This window comes from Bos taurus, chromosome 8, assembly GCF_002263795.3.
Source record: "Bos taurus isolate L1 Dominette 01449 registration number 42190680 breed Hereford chromosome 8, ARS-UCD2.0, whole genome shotgun sequence".
NCBI lineage: Eukaryota > Metazoa > Chordata > Mammalia > Artiodactyla > Bovidae > Bos > Bos taurus.
Window position 1 is genome coordinate 53,779,888 of NC_037335.1, and position 20,265 is coordinate 53,800,152.

General features: G+C 39.2%; 1 protein-coding gene across 1 annotated transcript in view; it reads right to left on the reverse strand.

Annotated features, from left to right (window-relative positions):
• Positions 1–20,265, reverse strand: part of GNAQ (G protein subunit alpha q) — a 310,505-nt gene that overhangs the window by 94,697 nt on the left and 195,543 nt on the right. The window contains 1 exon segment of the mRNA NM_001110002.1: positions 862–1,016. Within this exon segment, the coding sequence (NP_001103472.1) occupies positions 862–1,016 (155 nt within the window).

Consider the following 20,265-nt stretch of genomic DNA (forward strand, 5'->3'; position numbering starts at 1 on the left):
CAAACTGGCCTAAGGCTGCAGAATACTTTCCACCCTTTCTTCTGTCTGCCCAGAACCAACAGAAGAGGCAAATGCTGGGTTAACATAATGGAGACAGAAATCTGAAAAAAAAAACACTAAAAAAAACAAAATTCCATTTTTCAGGCGCCTGATTATCTACATTGCTGACCACATTGATTACATTAATCCAATGATTGCCAAATCTTTACTTTTCTTTTTATTAGGCAAGATTTAATCTAGAGAATTAACAAATCTCTCTAGGATGCAAATCCCTCCTGGGACACATGATTGTGATCGACAGCTCACAAAATAATCCTGGGATGCATGCAAAATTAGACTCACACGCAATTTCCATGCAAAAGCAAACCTATCCATCAACAAAACAGTGGGTCCCAGAAAGCAGTCAAGGTCCTATGTCTGGAAACCAGGAAATCTGATGTTTGAGAAGCCATAATTAAGTGTATTTATTAGAGGTTCTTCTGTGTAGGTGCTTTCCAACACATGAATAAGATCAGAAACTTGCATTAAAATTGATTATTATCAGATTTCAAATCACAATGAAGTACATGTTTGAGAATCACTGGTTTACAATTTGGGGGAAGAGATGGGTTAGTGAATGCAGATTCCTAGAGTCTTCGGTTGGTTTTCAAACAGAAAACAATAAAAGAAATACTCTCCCTGACTCACGATGCCAATCCCTTACATAGAGTCTAAATTTATAAAGCTGGCACAAATTTAATATCTATAATTCCTAACTGTGCAGTCAGAATCAGATACGATACACAGGACCGAGACGGTCTCATTGCAGAAACCATGAAAGAAAAGAGGAAGATGCAAAGGGCCTTCTGGAGGAATACTCACTATTTGGTAGAGTCAGATAACTGATATTCTCGTCGTCTGTCATAGCATTCCTGGATTCCAGGATCATTCCATAAACTCTTTATTGCATCTACATATGGATTCTCAAATGCAGATACCTTCTCCACATCAACTTCTCGAACTAACTGTGCATGAGCCTGTTTAAAAAAAAAAAGCAGTTTTAATCTCCTTTCCATCGAAGAAAACTGCCTTGGCTTGCACACTGCATTATGGTCTTTCCTCATATACTGGTTTTCAAACTGGTTTGTAATAAAGTAATGCTGCTTCTTTTTTCTTTTCCTTAGATAAAACCCAGTCCCAAATCTTTTCCTCCAGAGTAAATGCTGAAGCTACCTAAAGATGATAAGAGAAAAGCAGACTGTTCAGCTCCCACAGGAACAATGAGGACGGTATGCTACAAATAATGACTATTTTCAGGTGATGACCATAATCCTAAAACAGTTCATATTATTAAAGGGAAAAAGACTGGGTTATTTATCCCCTCTATGTTTATAGTTTATTATAATCAAACACATAATATACACAGCCCATGAGTGTTATATCTTAGCAAAAACTCAATCAGACTCAACTAATCAGCATTAGTTTCTATGATTCACTGTGAGGATTAGGGTGTAAAACTACTAGAAGAACAGTTAATGGTAATGATTTGATTTTCACAATAGTGACCATGCCCCCTCTACTCCCACACACCCAAATTTTCAATATTTACTTTATATCTACCTCATATCTTATCAGATTGAAGAGTCTACTCAATTTTTAACACAGAAAAAGGACTTTGTTATGTTCATTATATACAACATTTAGTAGGAAAGAGGTAAAAAGACTTTTAAAAAATTTTCAACAAGATTAAAATCAAAATGGTCAACCTCCAAATTAACCAGCATACACCACTGCCTAACAATCTTAACAAAATAGATTTCATAGGTGTAGTATACATGTAAATTATACAGTACATAAATGTGCAAATCAACAGATATAATAACTAATTATCTTGAAAACTGGAGACAGATGGCTACTAATTTATTAAAACAGTCTTGATTTTGCACAGATACACAAACTTGTGAACTAGGTTAGTGAATGGCTATCTTGATTACATGATGACCTAATTATTCCTTCCATAGAGTTTCAAGCAGATAGAATTTAATAAATTTAAACTTGTGATTAGGCATGTCTGGTTCCCAATCTTTCTCTTCCTTCTCATCCCATAAGACGGAGGGAATCCATGTCATTAGACTAATCTTTACTTAAATAAGATTTTACAAAGCCTAAAGTGCCAAAATTGAAGAAACCACCTTTCTTGCTGGTTCTACGTTGACTGTGACCATCAGATCTGGTAAGTGAGAAGCCCTATAGCTCTGCCCTGCACCCCAATATTGGAAGATGAATCCCTAAAATTGTTTTATGTACCTAGTTCCTGCCCAGACAATCTGTCCTATCCCAGCAATCTGACTATCCTGAAGTCCTGTTTCCAAGTGTCACTCCAGGTGGGCCTAGGCCAATCATAGCTTTCCATGAAACCCCCGCTTTGAAAATATGTCACTGGTTCGCCAACGAATCCCCAGTGCTATGCTCTGCCTGGCTCTGTGGCACCCGTTGCTCTATGTCGATACCAAAGACTGTCCTGGTCCCACCTGCTCAAGTGGACCTCCTCCAAGCACAAAACATTAGGTATGGGGCACGCTCCACTCTGCCCAGCAGGTATGTCTCATACCTTATATCTTAAGGTCAAGCTTTGGGCCCTGTCCTTCTGCCCTTGCTCACTGAATACAAACAAGTTCTAATTCTTCGTGTCCTGAGATATGACAATGATCATGCATAGTATAATCCTAAATTCGATTTCCTGGCTACATCTGATTTACAGGGTTCTCTGGAGGATTCTGTGGAAGTTAGAAGGCAGATGCAAGGCAGAAACAGGCATGCACAGGATGGTTTCCTACTGGACACATTCTAAAGACATGGTTTTCATCGGACTCTGCTTCCTCTTTTGACACTGGATAAGTTGCTTAATCTTTCCAAATGTTATCTCTGGTGGGCAACATCTTGTCCCACCAAGTCCATGTGGCTTATTACTGTGCTACAATACAGTAGGTGAGTGGTTCTCAAAAGGTGGTCCACAGCCCAGCAGGATTACTTGGGAATTTCATAAAAATGCAATCCTTTAATCCTACATCAAACTTTCTGGATGAGAAACTGATTAACAATCTGTTTCAAGAGACCCTCTGGATGATTCAGATGCATGGCAAAGTTTGAGAACCACTGCAAGCTATCAAGCATCACGTAGACACTAGTTGTTGTGGTCATAATTAACTGTCTGGCTGGCCATGAAATTGTTATTGGAAACTAAGAGAAGAGGCCCAGAAAGGCAACAGCACTCCAAAACAAGGGGCGTTAAAAGGGCCAGGAAGCCGCAGAAATGAGTAAAACAGGCTGGATGTAGGTAATAGTGAGTGATGAGAACTGCAGCACACTGAGAAACACAGACCCTAAAGAAAGAGGACAGCTGCTAGTTAGCTCCAACTAATTGTTGCCACTGGGATACAAGCTGAGTGTTGCCAGATTTTCTGAGTTATCAAGGGAAGCCAAAAATCTAGATCTTTCCATGAGATATCCCTAATTTTTATTCTTGGCAACGCTATAAAAGATAAAGTGTATCTGTGGCTGAGCTGGATCAGGTACCAATCATTTGCTTCTCCACGGACTTCCCTAATAAGATTGACCAATAACACCACGTCTTACACTGAACCTGGGATACAGCAGCTGGCCACTTAACACATGCTAATGGGGAAGTAATTCTGCAGCACTTTCCTACAATAATATTTAGACAAACTATTATACTATCCATAGGGAGAAATGGCCGAGACTTCTTTAAATTGGGTAAAAGCTACATGATGACACAGAATAGTGTAGGCAATATTTAAAAACTGAATTTGATACTCATTACAACGGGCCAACCATGTCATATGGAAGGAGTTCTATTTCTGTTTCTAAGGTAGGGAACTTAGAGAAAACAGTTTCAACAGAGCAGACACTTTTCAAGATGATGATTAAATGTTTATTGAACCCCAAAGAAATGTCAGGTAATACAGCAATTAAAGACTTAGACACAGTTCCTATGAGGTGCAGGGGTAGGGTTAGGGGTGGGGGGACAGTCCACAGACACAGTTGCTGTGAGGTGTAGGGGTAGGTTGGCGGTAGGGGGAACAGTCCATATAGCTGGCAACCAAAGCACAGGATTATGTGCTCCAGGAGGAGAAACAAGAGGGAACATTTGCATTTCCATCTTTAATTTCAGTTGACTGAAAGAGACAACATTCTCAACAGTTGTATAACTGAAAAGTCTTCCTGGAAAATGAGATTACTTTTTACTGTTGGAAAACTCCTCCAATTTTCTCTCTTGATCTACCTCAATGTGCTTTTTCTTACATCTGGAAGACCTTCTCTATTCCCTTCCATATCTCTTTTAGCTTTTGTTCAGGCACCATATCCTATGCTGTCTCTCACAAGAAGATATTCCCAATGTTCCTCCTCTCCCCCAAAATGTGATCTTTGCATCTTCTGAACCATGGAACTTCTACATTTCTTGACTTACCATCTTCTAGACCATACATTGAAGGAAGGGGCTGTAGCTCCTGGCTCTCGTTTCTTTTGGGGCCCAGCACAGAGTGAGCAGACAACAAATATTTGTCAGATTTAAAAGTCATACATAAACCCAACTTCCTACAAGCCAAAGTCGAGCTTGTTAAGGAAATCTTCCACCCATTACCTACTTTCTCAGAACCACACAATCCTTAACAGCACTTACGTCAGTAGCTAGTGTATATCTATCCGGATGATATTTGTTAGTATCCTTCTCCCTAATCACAGTACAAGTTCCGAGACAAACTCAAGTGTTGCAGTATCAGGGTCTAGCAGAGTGCCTGTCACTGATGCTCAATAAATATTTGTTGAATGAAGAATACAGGAAGGAACAGTAGAAATTATACTGAGCTGGAAACAGGGACACCTAAATACTAGGCCTGGCTTTACACCTAACACAAGCAATAACCCTTAGAAGAAATTATTTACTTCTTTACAACTTCATTTTCCTGGTCTATAAGGTTATGCAATTGAAACAAATCATTTCCCTATGGCTTCATCTAGACATATACTCCACGATCATAAATAAATACATCTAGAATACACAGAGCACCAAGGACTTATGATCTTGTCCCTCAAGGAGCACATAATATTATCGTTTATTGCAACAAAACCTCACTATTTCAAAAGTGCCTGAGAATACAGGGCAGAACATGAGGAAGTCTGTATGAGTGATGGTATATTGGGACTGAACAAGAAGAACTCAGTATGGCCAGACAAGGTGTCAGAGAGAAGACAGGAGTTAGCTGGCCGGTGGAGATAAAGATGTGTGACGGAGGAGGAATAGATGAACAAAGGTTTGGTAGACAAAATAAACATGGCACTCTCTTAACTGTGGGAAAACAGTCTAGTGAGGAAATTTCATGCTGACCCTTAATGCAAATTAACCTCCACAGTGAAAGCTACAATATTAACCTCACCTGTGAACCATAACTAATATCCACTTAAGTCAAATCCTGTATGAATTTGAAGTAGAGGTAACGAATAGATTCAAGGGACTAGATCTAGTTAACAGTGTGCCTGAAGAACCATGGACAGAAGTCTGTAATACAGGACGCGGTGAACAAAACCATCCCAAAGAAAAAGAAAAGCAAGAAGGCAAAGCGGTTATCTGAGGAGGCTTTACAAACAGCAGAAGAATGAAGAGAAGTGAAAAGCAAGGGAGAGAGGGAAAAGTACATCCAATTAAACACAGAGTTCCAAAGAACAGCTTAAAGAGACAAGAAGGCCTTTTTCAATGAACAGTGCTTAATAATAGAAGAAAACAACAACAGGGGAAAGACTGGAGATCTCTTCAGGAAAACTGGAAACATCAAGGGAGCCTTCGGCCCAAAGAAGGGCACAATAAAGGATAAAAATGGTAGAGACCTAGTAGATGTTGAAGACATCAAGAAGAGAGGGAAAGAATACATGGAAGAACTGTATAAAAAAGATCTTTATGAACTGGATTACTAGATGGTGTGGTTAGTCACCCTGAGCCAGACATTCTGGAGTGCAAAGTCAAGTGGCCCTTAAGAAGCACTGCTATTAATAAAGCTAGTGGATGCGATGATATTCCAGTAGAACTATTCAAATTCCTAAAGGATGATGCCATCAAGGTTTTGCTTTCATTATGTCAGAAAACCTGGAAGACCCAGCAGTGGCCAGAGGACTGGAAAAGGTCAATCCTCACCCCAATTCCCAAGAAGGGTAGTACCAAAGAATGTGCTAACCATCAGACAATTGCACTCATCTCCCATGCTAGTAATCACCAGCGAAGTTGCTCAGTTGTGTCTGACTCTTTGTGATCCCATGGACTGTATTCTCCATCCATGGAATTTTCCAGGCAAGAATATTGGAGTAGGTTGCCATTTCCTTCTCCAGGGGATCTTCCAGACCCAGGGATCAAACCCAGGTCTCCCGCATTGCAGACAGACGTTTTACCATCTGAGCTACTAGGGAAGCCCTCCATGCTAGTAAGGTCATGCTTAAAACCTTGCATGCTAGGCTTCAGCATTATGGGAGCCAAGAACTTCCAGATGTTCAAGCTGGGTTTAGAAAAGGAAGAGGAACTAGGGATCAAACTGCCAACATTTGCTAGATTATAAAGCAAGGGAATTTCAGAACAACATCTATCTGGGTTTCATTGACTACACTAATGCCTTTGACTGTGTCAGTCAGTCAGTTCAGTCGTTCAGTCGTGTCTGACTCTTTGCGACCCCATGAGTCGCAGCACGCCAGGCCTCCCTGTCCATCAGCAACTCCTGGAGTTCACCCAAACTCTTGTCCATCAAGTCGGTAATGCCATCCAGGCATCTCATCCTCTGTTGTCCCCTTCTCCTCCTGCCCCCAATCCCTCCCGCATCAGAGTCTTTTCCAATGAGTCAACTCTTTGCATGAGGTGGCCAAAGTATTGGTAGATCATGACAAAATGTGGAAAGCTCTTAGAGATGGGAATACCAGACCATCTTACTTGTCTCCTGAGAAACCTATATGTGGGTCAAGAAGCAAGAGTTAGAACTCTGTATGGAACAACTGATTGGTTCAAGAAAGGAGTTCACCCAAACTCTTGTCCATCGAGTCGGTAATGTCATCCAGGCATCTCATCCTCTGTCGTCCCCTTGTTCTCCTGCCCCCAATCCCTCCCAGCATCAGAGTCTTTTCCAATGAGTCAACTCTTCGCATGAGGTGGCCAAAGTATTGGTAGATCATGACAAACTGTGGAAAGCTCTTAAAGTTGGGAATACCAGACCATCTTACCTGTCTCCTGAGAAACCTATATGTGGGTCAAGAAGCAAGAGTTAGAACCCTGTATGGAACAACTGACTGGTTCAACAGGGCTGTCTGCTGTCACCCTGTTTGTTTAACCTATACATTGAGCACATCAAGAGAAATGCTGGGCTGGATGAGTTATAAGCTGGAATCAAGATAGGTGGGAGAAACATCAACAACCTCAGATATGCAGATGGTACCACTCTAATGGCAGAAAGTAAAGAGGAATTAAGAGCCTCTTGATGAGGGTGAAGGAGAGAGAAAGAGCCATATTAAGACTAAATATTAAAAAAACTAAGACCATGGCCTCCAGTCCCATTACTGCGTGGCAGATAAAGGGGAAAAGGTGGAAGTAGTGATAGATTTCCTCTTCTTGGTCTCCAAAATCACTGTGGACGGTGACTGCAGCCATGAAATCAGATGGTTGCTTCTTGGCAGAAAAGTGATGACAAACCTAGACAGTGTGCTAAAAGCAGAGACATCACCCTGCTGACAAAGGTCTGTACAGTCAAGGCTATGGTACTCCTAGTGGTCATGTGTGATTGTGAGAGCTGGACCGTAAAGAAGGCAGAACTACAAAAAACTGATGCCTTTGAACTGTGGTGCTGGTAAAGACTCCTGAACGTCCCCTGAACAGCAAGGAGATCAAACCAGTCAATTTTAAGGGAGATCAACCCTGAATATTCACTGGAAGGACTGATGGTGAAGCTGAAGCTCCAGTATTTTAGTCATCTGATGTGAACAGACAACTCATTGGAAAAGTCCCTGATGCTGGGAAAGATCAAGGGCAGAAGGCGAAGAGAGTGTCAGAGGATGAGACGGTTGGACAGCATCACTGATGCTATGAATGTGAACTCCCACCAACTCTGGGAGACAGTGAGGGACAGGGAGACCTGGCACGCTGCGGCCCACGGAGTTGCAAAGAGTCGGACCTGACTAAGCGACTGAACAACAACAGTGAACCATAACCAATGTCTACCATCTATGAAAGTATACTGGCCTCAAAATATGCAAAGATCACTACTTTGCCTTCATCCAGGTCTGAATTTCTAAGTCACTTTTATTGCATCCTTAGCTTTGTTTTTTAATTCTATCCTTGCTGTTTTGTAAAATGACATTCAAATATAATCTACTGTAATTTGCATTTATGTAAGAGCTTTCACCTGAAGTTCTCAAGTTATTTAAAACTATGACAGCATTTTACAAAATACACATAGAATTTCAAAAATGCCTATATAAATGTCCTCAACAAAAGTGCAATTCTCTCTCTTTTTTTTGGTAAAAAGTATTCTGTCTGTGAAAAGAATATTTTTTAGTGTGTTAGAGTAGGAAGATAAATTAGACCCTTTTCTATTTTTCCAAATATCAAATGTGAAGTAGTAAAAATCACAAGTAATCATGCAAAATTAAACCACTTACTAATGAAATAGGCTATGATGAAAAGCAAAGAAGTCATTTCTAATAATACAAATAACAATTAAAATTGACTACCCTTTTTATTTTGAACATCGTACATATAAAAGCAAAACAGGTATGAGTTAATCAATCATATAAACCAAATGCAAAATATAACTCTATTTCAAGTTACAGTTGAACACACTGGATGGAAATATTTAATAATGAATGTGAGCTTTCAGAATTCTTAGCAAGCTGGTGGCAAGCCTCAGAGGGAACATTGTGAGAACCAAGTAACTACTCTTAGGAACTCTGGCAGAATTCTAGGGAAAGACCACATGGAAACCACAGGATGTGCCAATGTGGTAATGTCTTGTTTTTGCGATTCGGTGGTCATAAAATTAAGGTAAATCTTAGGTCTGTTGATATTTCCAAGACTGCTTCAGCAAAAGGAAGGAAGAACTGAGTTCCCACCACAGTGAGTCTTACCCTGCCCACAGAAGGCCAAGTCTTCAGATAAAATAAAAAAGATCTTATAGTCACTTTGGAAGGATTTTAAAAAACTCATTAACAGCTCAGGGCGGCTTTAGGCTGGAATGTCACACCTATTCCGGTTCCTACACTCCAGAAGTAGAAAACCAAATGGTAATTTCCACATTTGTTGAAGCTCTTAGACACAAATATTCAGCTCATTAGGGCAGCTCTATTTGAAAGGATGCCCAGCACAGACAGAGGGCCTCTGATTTAGTAAAATCCTGAACTTCTGTCTGAGTATGTTTCAATCCTGAACTGAGAAGCACATTTTCTTCCCCCCACTCTCAGTGCTTATCTCCATTTTGGCATTTGATTCTAAATTATGGGGGGGGGGGGGGGGAGAAACAGAAAAATCTCAGGCTTTTTTTGTTTTCTTCTCAAAGGAAATACAGAGATGGGATCAAATCTCTGCGTTGCAATACCACCTCCAGCCAGAACTGGTTGAACATGACCTTGAGCAAGCTATTTAACATTTGTAAACCTTTATTTCCTAATCTAATAAATGTGATAACAACAGTACTTACTTTGATGGTTAAATGACCTAATGGATGTAAAACATTTAAAGACAGCATCTAACACCCAAAGCTAATTGTTTAGAAAGCAAAAGAAAAGGAAAATAGCACAGAAAGTGCAAAAGGCTTGGTATATATGCACTTTTTAGCTCTGAGACTTTGGGCAAACTGCCCACATTTGCTCAAAGTGAAAGAACATTCTAGAGATCATCCTGGATAATGGATATCAATGAGTCCTCAAATTTGCAAATACTCCATAAAATTTCCTACCAAAAACTTGGCAAGAACTGTCATTTCTTAGACCATTTCACCTTCTCTGACTTCATCAGTGTACACTTCTCTGTGTATGGTGCACTGTACACAGAGTGACAGCTGTTGCTGCATTTTCTTATGGGCATGACTGCAAAACTGACAAAGAATAGCAAAGTCACACTGAGCTACTGCTGGCTGGGTTCTCAAAGCCAGTGACTCATTCCTATAGTACAGCCTCTCCACACTTATGATTCAACTCATGGCTCAGCAAAATTACAAATTACTACATGACACAGCCTTTTGAAGTCTCTGATGAAAATTTTGAATCCTGTATGTAATCTTTCAGTGCTAGGGATCTACTGATTCTCCTTTGTTACAGCACCCATGTCCCTCTGCATGCAGTATCAGAACAGAGTAGGTATGTGCAGATGCTCAAGACCCTTATAAAAATGTCTTGGTATTTGTATATAACCTATGCATCCGCCTGTATATTTAAAATCATCTCTAGATTACTTATATTACTTAATACAACGTAAATGCTATGCTAGTTGTTGCCAGGGTACAACAAATTCAAGCTTTGATTTTTGGAGCTTTCTGGAATTCCTTCCCCCTAACAATATTTTTCATCCTTCGTTGGTTGACTTTGCTGATATCTAGGGTCAACTATACAGAATCTCTCTCTCACTGAGTAACCCAGAGAACCAAAGTAGCAAAGAGGAAGTCCAGGAACAATAGCTTGAGAACCAACCAGACTTCAGCACATTTCAGCCCTGTGTCTTCAGGCTGGTCTCTCAAGTTTCCTGAACCTCAGCTACCTCATCTATGAAACAAAAAAACAATTTGTTTTAGGGTAGTTAGGAAAGTTATAAGAATTGTTAACAAAATACCTAAAATACAAGTACTATAATTGCTATGAAACCTTGTGGTATTTCAAAATTATCATTAATAAATATTAATTATTTCAACAAACACAATACTTATCTACTATGTGTCAGGCAATATACTAGATACTAATGAAGTGAATCTGTGTTAAGTAAAATGTTCCAGAGAGCAAAATATTCAATAAAATTTTATTAAACTGCTGCATACTGTTCTACTTTAAGATTTTACAAATTGATTCTCATGACTCGATTTGCTTTTCTATGGTGAGAGGTTTTTCCCCCGACAAATGTCTTTTTTTCCCTCCGACATTATTTCCCTATTTATGGCTGTGCTGGGTCTCCACTGCTGTGCAAGGTTTTCTCTAGTTGCGGCATGTGGGGGCCACCTTCTAGTCGCAGCGTATGGGCTTCTCGTTGCAGCAACTTCTCTTGCCGTAGCTCCACAACATGTGGAATCTTTCCAGATCAGGGATCGAACCTATGTCCCTGACACTGGCAGGCAGACTCTTAACCACTGGACCACCAGGGAAATCCTAGAGTTTTATTTTTAATCGTTACTGTGGCATTCACCAAGGTAATCAATGAGTATAAAGCACACTGCTTTCCCCCAGAACACCTCTCTTTTTGGTTTTGTTTCACTAAAAGGTACATTTGCTTACTCTAACATATACTGGATTCCTTCCTTGCTGGAGAAAACACTCCTTTATTATTTAAGATGTTCTTTTTCTTTTAAAGAACTCCATCTCTTCCTTGGCTCTACCACTATACCTTTCACACGCAAATATTCTTCTATTTCGTCCTCTGCTTATCATTTTCCCTTTTCATGTCTGCAGGCCATGTCATAATTATCAGGATCAGCAACATCTGTAGGTCAGAGCTTGATGCACTATGGCATCACACACTCCAAGCAGTTCCAAAGAGTCTGTTGACTGATGTAATTACATGGTTCCATTATGAAGAATTGTGCCCTCAGGTCTGCAAAATCTTGGGATGAAATAAAAAACTGTGCACTCTTTGAAATGCTACTTATTACCTTCATGATTATGATGGTAATACACATGAATACATTATCAATGCTACAAAAAAGTTTATTTTCAAAGAGTTTATTCAAAGTCATAGTGACAAAAAATAGAAGATTCTTTTAAAGTTATACATGTTTACTAAGATTAAAAAGAATCAGGTATACTTGTATGGCTGCTGTCAAAGAATATTTGAGGACTATTAGTTACTTGGGATTTTAATGGCTGTTTGAAAAGTGGGTTCTATAGCCAAAGTCAAATAACTGTACCATGAAAGTCGCTCAGTCATATCTGACTCTCTTCGACCCCACGGACTATACAGTCCGTGGAATTCTCCAGGGCTGAATACTGGAGTGGGAAGCCTTTCCCTTCTCCAAGGTATCTTCCCAACCCAGGAATTGAACCCAGGTCTCCCTCATTGTAGGCAGATTCTTTACCAGCTGAGCCACAAGTGAAGCCCAACTGTAGAGAATAATATTTATAAAAAGTAAAATAGATGGTTCACACTACAGGACTCAGTACCTTTAATAAGATAATGCTGCTAGGAATCCATGAGTATGGAGTAAGGGTGAAGACATCACGGTATGACCATGGCAGCATTTTCCCCCACAAATCAGTTGATGAGACTGGTGTTCTCTGAATCACACTTTGCAAAACAGTGAACAAACACCGAGACTCCCAATAACCAAGTGGGGACTGGTTTTACACAAGCAAAACAACTAACCGGTTCTCCCCCCACACTGGCATAATAGGCTAATGCCTGCTTTATAGATTCACATCATCCTCATTGTTGAGTTCACATTTTGCATGTGGTTCATTTCCTGATATTACATCTCAGAAAAAAACATAATCATTTTAGCCCTTTGCAATGTCTGGACTCCTACAATCTTATTAGCCAGAGGAGTGTGCTGCTGGTTTGGAATTTTATTTTGTTTGACAACAGGAAAAACAGATCAAGAAGGTTTCCTTGCCCAGCTTGACAGACATTCAGACAAAGATGGAAAAAATAATAGAAAGGACAAGCTTCTCAATGAAGGGAGGCCCAGGTGTCCCCAGAAATTTCAGGATCCTACAGTCTTTCTGGGACGCCCACTACAAAACTGGATCACTGTGGCTTCAGAAACTGTGTTCAAGAAAACTCAAAGTGAAAGGCTCCTAGCCCCAGAATTTTGCAGAAGAAAAGAAATTCCCTAGAACACATGTCTAAAGGTCTCTTTAATTCAGAGACCAAGAAGTTGTTCCAACAGTAAGACTGTAAAGAGAATCAATAGCACTTATGCTTACTTGTCCAATGAAGAAGGGTAATGAACATCCAGAATCTGAATAGGAAGAAAGGAAGAGAAATAAGAGAATCCTATCTCACTAGGCACTCTTGGGGGGCAAACAGTAATAGATATAATTTGTCACCTTGAGGAAGAACCCAATTTCAGGACGATTATGGATAAGAATCAATTGTAAAATGTACTATTTGGACCAGTGTTGAGAAATTAACATTCTAATGAGACTATAATATAGTTTATAGTCTATATATAACACTTTTGAATATGAAAAAGACTATTAAAAATAGTTAATGCTATATATCTTTGAAATATTATTTGTTGACCAACATATCAGGTATATTCAGTTCAGTTCAGTCGCTCAGTCGTGTCCGACTCTTTGTGACCCCATGAATCGCAGCATGCCAGGCCTCCCTGTCCATCAACCAACTCCCGGAGTTCACTCAGACTCACGTCCATCGAGTCAGTGATGCTATCCAGCCATCTCAACTGCTCTGTCATCCCCTTCTCCTCCTGCCCCCAATCCCTCCCAGCATCAGAGTCTTTTCCAATGAGTCAACCCTTTGCATGAGGTGGCCAAAGTACTGGAGTTTCAGCTTTAGCATCATTCCTTCCAAAGAATTCCCAGGGCTGATGTCCTTCAGAATGGACTGGTTGGATCTCCTTGCAGTCCAAGGGACTCTCAAGAGTCTTCTCCAACACCACAGTTCAGAAGCATCAAATCTTCGGCACTCAGCTTTCTTCACAGTCCAACTCTCACATCCATACATGACCACAGGAAAAACTATAGCCTTGACTAGACGGACATTTGTTGGCAAAGTAATGTCTCTGCTTTTGAATATGCTATGTAGGTTTGTCCTAACTTTCCTTCCAAGGAGTAAACATCTTTTAATTTCATGGCTGCAGTCACCATCTGCAGTGATTTTGGAGCCCAAAAAAATAAAGTCTGACACTGTTTCCACTGTTTCCCCATCTATTTCCCATCCCAAAGAAAGGCAATGCCAAAGAATGCTCAAACTACCGCACAATTGCACTCATCTCACACTCTAGTAAAGTAATGCTCAAAATTCTCCAAGCCAGGCTTCAGCAATATGTGAACCATGAACTTCCAGATGTTCAAGCTAGTTTTAGAAAAAAGCAGAGGAACCAGAGATCAAATTGCCAACATCCTCTAGATCATGGAAAAAGCAAGAGAGTTCCAGAAAAACATGGATTTCTGCTTTATTGACTATGCCAAAGCCTTTGACTGTGTGGATCACAATAAACTATGGGAAATTCTGAAAGAGATGGGAATACCAGACCACCTGACCTGCCTCTTGAGAAATCTGTATGCAGGTCAGGAAGCAACAGTTACAACTGGACATGGAACAAACAGACTGCTTCCAAATAGGAAACGGAGTACATCAGGGCCGTATATTGTCACCCTGCTTATTTAACTTATATGCAGAGTACATCATGAGAAACGCTGGACTGGAAGAAACACAAGCTGGAATTAAGATTGCCTGGAGAATTATCAATCACCTCAGATATGCAGATGACACCACCCTTATGGCAGAAAGTGAAGAGGAACTAAAAAGCCTCTTGGTGAAAGAGGAGAGTGAAAAAGTTGGCTTAAAGCTCAACATTCAGAAAACGAAGATCATGGCATCGGGTCCCATCAGGTATATTATATAGGTATTATTACAATATTTTCAAACATAAAGTACTTTCTAAAAGAATAAAACTTTCATATATCCATATAAAGTTAAAAAAAGACTATTTTTTCAATATGGATATATTATATATTTAACTTTCATAAAACTGCCTGAAATATTCTTAAAAATTGCATTAACCATTTTAGGTTAATAAATTTGAAAATATAACATTTTCAATTGGGTCATACCCTACAGACCTTAATATTTTTAATTGAAAAATATTCTCTCTTAGGGGCTGAAGAATCTGGTAAGCACAAAACAAATTCTGCTACATGGTAGATATTCTTAACTCTATCATTTTTTCAAATGCAAATTTGTAAACATTTCAGACCAAATATTTTCATAAGAAGTATCTCCTTTATCAATTTATAATATTATTCTTTCACAGATACTTTGAGGAAACAAAACTCAAGATTGGTAGATTATCACAGCTTGTCTGAACACAAGTACGACTTGTGTGTGAGTCATAACTAATTGCAAGTACATTTCTGCTCCATAGGCTTAATTTAATAATTGTTTTACAATGACACTCTGCACCACCAAACACTATATTCTTATCATTACCATGAAATATTTTTATTTTCAACATTTTTAAAACAAAAACACTTATAGTATTCAAAATAATAATAGATATTTCACTTTATCCAAATTAACTATCAAAAGCTGTACCTTGATTCCACAAATTAAAAAAGAGAGAACATCAAATTATTAATTGTTTGCAAAGATTTCCTTCTGCTAAGGGAGTTAACAGATGAATAGTTATTGCCTCATTTTTTTGCACCTGCAGAAGAAAACTTGGAATAAAAAATGAACTAAATTAACTTTGAAGGAAAGTCACTTGATTTAAATGAAAAGTCATGCTTCACACAGTAATATAAAAATGCATTTTCTGCAGCTGACTATGCTAAAATGTCATCTTTGGGCACAATCTACTGAATATAAAGCTAACTTTTGAAGTAGATGCTGATTTTTTTTCAGAAGATCTGTGTCTTTCAAACTTTTTGTGGTTGATGATATCACTTTGGCTGTAATGGTGGATGCTAAATATCAACAAGCTGTTTTGTATAAGTTATACATTACCATTCATTTTCTTGAGGAGCAAAAATTCAGTACTAAATTTTGTTACCTATGCATTTTCAGGGTTAAAAAAACTTATTGTGGCCAAAAGAATTTATTACAAAATAAAAGCATTATCAAACAACAAAACAAACCATAGCAAGACTGCTCAACCTTGATTTTACACATACATTTCACATACACCTAACAATTTCCCACTGATTCTGCTCATTGAAGATCTGGTGTGTTACTGGACCTTTTAGCTTATAGACCAGAGCACAGCATGACTGGCTAATGACAAAAGGTTGATAAAGGCAGCAACAGCATATCCTTCACTACTACCCTAGACACCGGAAGGAACTGGCTATCCATGGTCACTCTTGTCCACACTTATTCCATTATTAGCGGTGAGTGCCCACATGCTGTCTTTGAAAAAAAGATGTAGTTACACTGCATCTGGAAAGGATTTGGAAAAGAGCTGGAACATCTTTCAGATTTAACCAAGTGCTAAAGTTGAGAAATCTGTTCAACTGCATGGGCAGGGTTTGGAAATACTAAGTGAAAGTCTATCAAATCCATCTTGGATTATTTTAATGCAGCTAATAATAAGAATGCGCCATTAAAAATGGGGGTGGGGGACTTCCCTGGTGGTCCAGTGGTTAAGAATCTGCCTTGCAATGCAGGGGACCAGGGTTCGATCCCTGGTCTGGGAACTAATATCCCACGTGCCGAGGAGTAACTAAGACTGCACACCTCAACTACTGAGCCTGTGCCCTGCAACTAGAGTTGGTATGCCACAATGAAAGATCTTGCATGCCACAACTAAGACCCAATGTGGTCAAGTAAATAAATAATAATATTTATTTTTGAAAAAACAGGAAACTAGAACAAATGCTCAACAACTGGGATGCTGAGACAAGAGGTATAAACTACAAATGCCTCAGGCAAATTGGGACTCAGGGGTGACCTCTGTGTGGGGAAGACTTGGGGTTGAAGGTCAAGAAAACTAGAAGTGAGCTGATGGTCTGTAGACCTGCTTGGTCTTGTACAAATGATTTTTTTTTAAAAGCCGTTAACATCTAAAATTGAGAACTTTTCCATTAGACAGATAAAACAGATTCCCTACTTCTCTTGATAAACTGTAGGATCAGCAACACTGCCCATGTTCCAAGTAGACAAGAGGCCACAGTCAGAAAGCTACTACCTGCCTCTCACTATTGTCAATAATTATAAGAAAGAGCGTAATTATTTCTGAAAGTGAAGAATATCCTCTGTCCTGTTAAGGCCAAAACTACCTAATTAACTGAGTTGTGTCAACAGAATCTGAGCAGCTTCACAATACCTGCATGCTGCTGCTGCTGCTGAGTCGCTTCAGCCGTGTCTGACTCCGTGCGACTCCACAGACAGCAGCCCACCAGACTCTTCCGTCCCTGGGATTCTCCAGGCAAGAATACTGGAATGGGTTGCCATTTCCTTCTCCACAATACCTGCATGGCCCTGAAGAAATGTGATTTTTACTCTCTACCTTCTACCCTCAACTCCCACACAGTTTGTGTAATTTGCGCATCCTTAGTGTGATAAGGAGGCTTATACATCTGCATAAGAGGAACTGAGAATCACATCGCATTTGATTCCTACCAGTGAGCATTTTCTCAGTGTCCTGGTCACGATCCATTAAAAAATGCTTCGCACCTGTGATTGTCCAGTATTTTCTCCTTATCATCCCCTTAAATTGTACCCTGAAGCCGTGGTTACAATGAACTATGAATGTCTGTATTATCAGTTCCCACCCACTCTGGTTTAATCAAGGGAACCAGGGCTTGTGTTAGGTAAATGGTAACAGTGGAAAAGCCACTGTGTGGCTTGAGTTGTTTCAAGTGGTCAGGACCATCACAAGGTGTAGCTAAGGCAGGGTCTGTAGCTTTGGAGCCCTTTCACCCATGCTTCTATTTACTTGCTCTGGGGCTTCTCCAAGCTTCAATTTCCTTATCCCTAAATTGAGATAATGATACTTTCATTACAGCACTGTCATAAAGCCTGAAGGTAATACTATACCTGAAACAGCACAGTAAAAAGCACACACTGATGTCTCAGTAAATAGAAGCAGCCTTTAATTTGTACTTCAGATATGATCCAAGGGGAATTATGGTGAAATACCTTTTACCCAGCCTTTTTCTTACATTTAGTGAACGAACGCTTCGGGGGTTCAACTTTGGGGAATCTATTTCAAAAATATAAAATAATTTCCATGATTCCTACCAAATATGCTACATCTCCAACAGTCTAATATCTTAAGGAAATGCTACGTTAAACTCTTATTTAAATTATGGATTATATACAGTATTTAGAGTGACAACGGTGATTATTTTACAGTTAAAATTGTTTTTCCAAATAGCAGCACATTTTTATTCACATACAAATTTTCTCATCTCCACAGGTAAACCCAAACCTCATTACACTGTATTAATCTCAATGTTGAGTTTTCAAAACATGCAAAGGTCGTAATTTGACTGAAACTTTTTCTTAAGACACCGAAATAGACTTGCATGAAGACTTTATCAGATATTTTATATACAGATGTTCTCTTTCCCTTAAATTCTGATGAGCTTCCCATGACTGGCTGATTGGTGAGATAGCACATGGGTCATGAAATAAAAATCAAACCAAATTCACCTTTATATAACTCAAAAAGACTTAGCATTTTCACTGCTTTTTTTTTTTGAAAATAAAAATGCATATTGCCTTTTTTATGTGTTCTTAGCTATATATCTATTTTGAAACGTTTTCATGTAATTTCTAAATTTAGCTCCTACTTTCTTTTTCTGTACCATCTGAGCTATAATCCATCTCTGATAACATTCTGATCTTTACTCCAAAGAACCTCCATAGAAACAGACTCTCAAAAAGAAGGCTGACTTACACTAACCTCTTCCTGCACGTAGCACGAGGTGACCACTGTCTTCCCTTGGCAGTTTCTGCGGGCACCATATACATATATTTTAAAATTACCTTCACTTGGTGGTAGGAAATATTAACTGTTCTAGAATATCAACATCTTTTATCAGAATGACCTCTTACTAGGAAAATGAGTTAAAGGAAGAAATTCACCTCTTTTAACCTTAGGCAGATGAAGAGGTTAAAAACAATGGCACACATGTAGTTAGGGATTTGAGACTAGTTTATCTAGATTAATTATCATTCTATGAAAATGTTCTTCTCTTTTTATTTTCCACTCATTAATATCATATTTAATACCTTGAATTATATACATAAGAAAACTTTGGTAGGAGGAGGTAACTTCTAGCAATACAGTCATCCCTCATTATCTGCAGTAGACGGGTTCCAGGAGCCCCTAGAATACCAACTCTGTGGATGCACAAGTCACTGATATAAAATGGTGTGGTACAATCAATACAGCTGGCCCTCTATTTACCCATGGTTTCTGCATCCGTGGATTCAACTGCAGATATGGTGGGTTGACTGCAGGCAGAAACAATCTGAGTGTGTAGCCAGTAAACGGCAGCATAGGAGCCTTGCATTTATGAAGGAAACCACTGGTCCTAAGGAGCCTGCAGTCCTTAATTAAAAAGGTAACCTACAGATCTGGTGAAGAAAGGATACAGAGTGGGGACTCAGTCTTCCAAGAATACTATCCATCCTCCCACTTAAGCTTTTCTTAATTATTCCTATCTTCTGGTGCATTTATACTCTTCATAAAACACTTGTGGGGCACCAAAATATATACTGTCTGGCACTGCTAATATTTAAGTGCTCCATGTTTATATGTACAGAATTTCCAACAATTCTCATTACTTCAGGGTATGGACTGCCTAAATTTTAGCACAATGCTAGGGCTACTCAATAAATATTCTACTATGGAAATGAACTGTCTTCCTTTGTTATGTATTTGTCCAGAAATGAGATTTAACAAGACTGAGAATAAGAAGACTGAAATTGAAGAAAGTAGGGAAAACCACTAGACCACTCAGGTATACCTAAATCAAATCCCTTATGATTATACAGTGGAAGTGAGAAATAGATTTAAGGGACTAGACCTGATAGATAGGGTGCCTGATGAACTATGGATGGAGGTTTGTGACACTGTATAGGATTCAGGGATCAAGACCATTCCCATGGAAAAGAAATGCAAAAAAGCAAAATGGCTGTCTGGGGAGGCCTTACAAATAGCTGTGAAAAGAAGAGAAGCAAAAAGCAAAGGAGAAAAGGAAAGATATACCCATTCGAATGCAGATTCCAAAGAATAGCAAGGAGAGATAAGAAAGCCTTCCTCAGCAATCAATGCAAAGAAATAGAGGAAAACAGCAGAATGGGAAAGACTAGAGATCTCTTCAAGAAAATTAGAGATACCAAGGGAACAT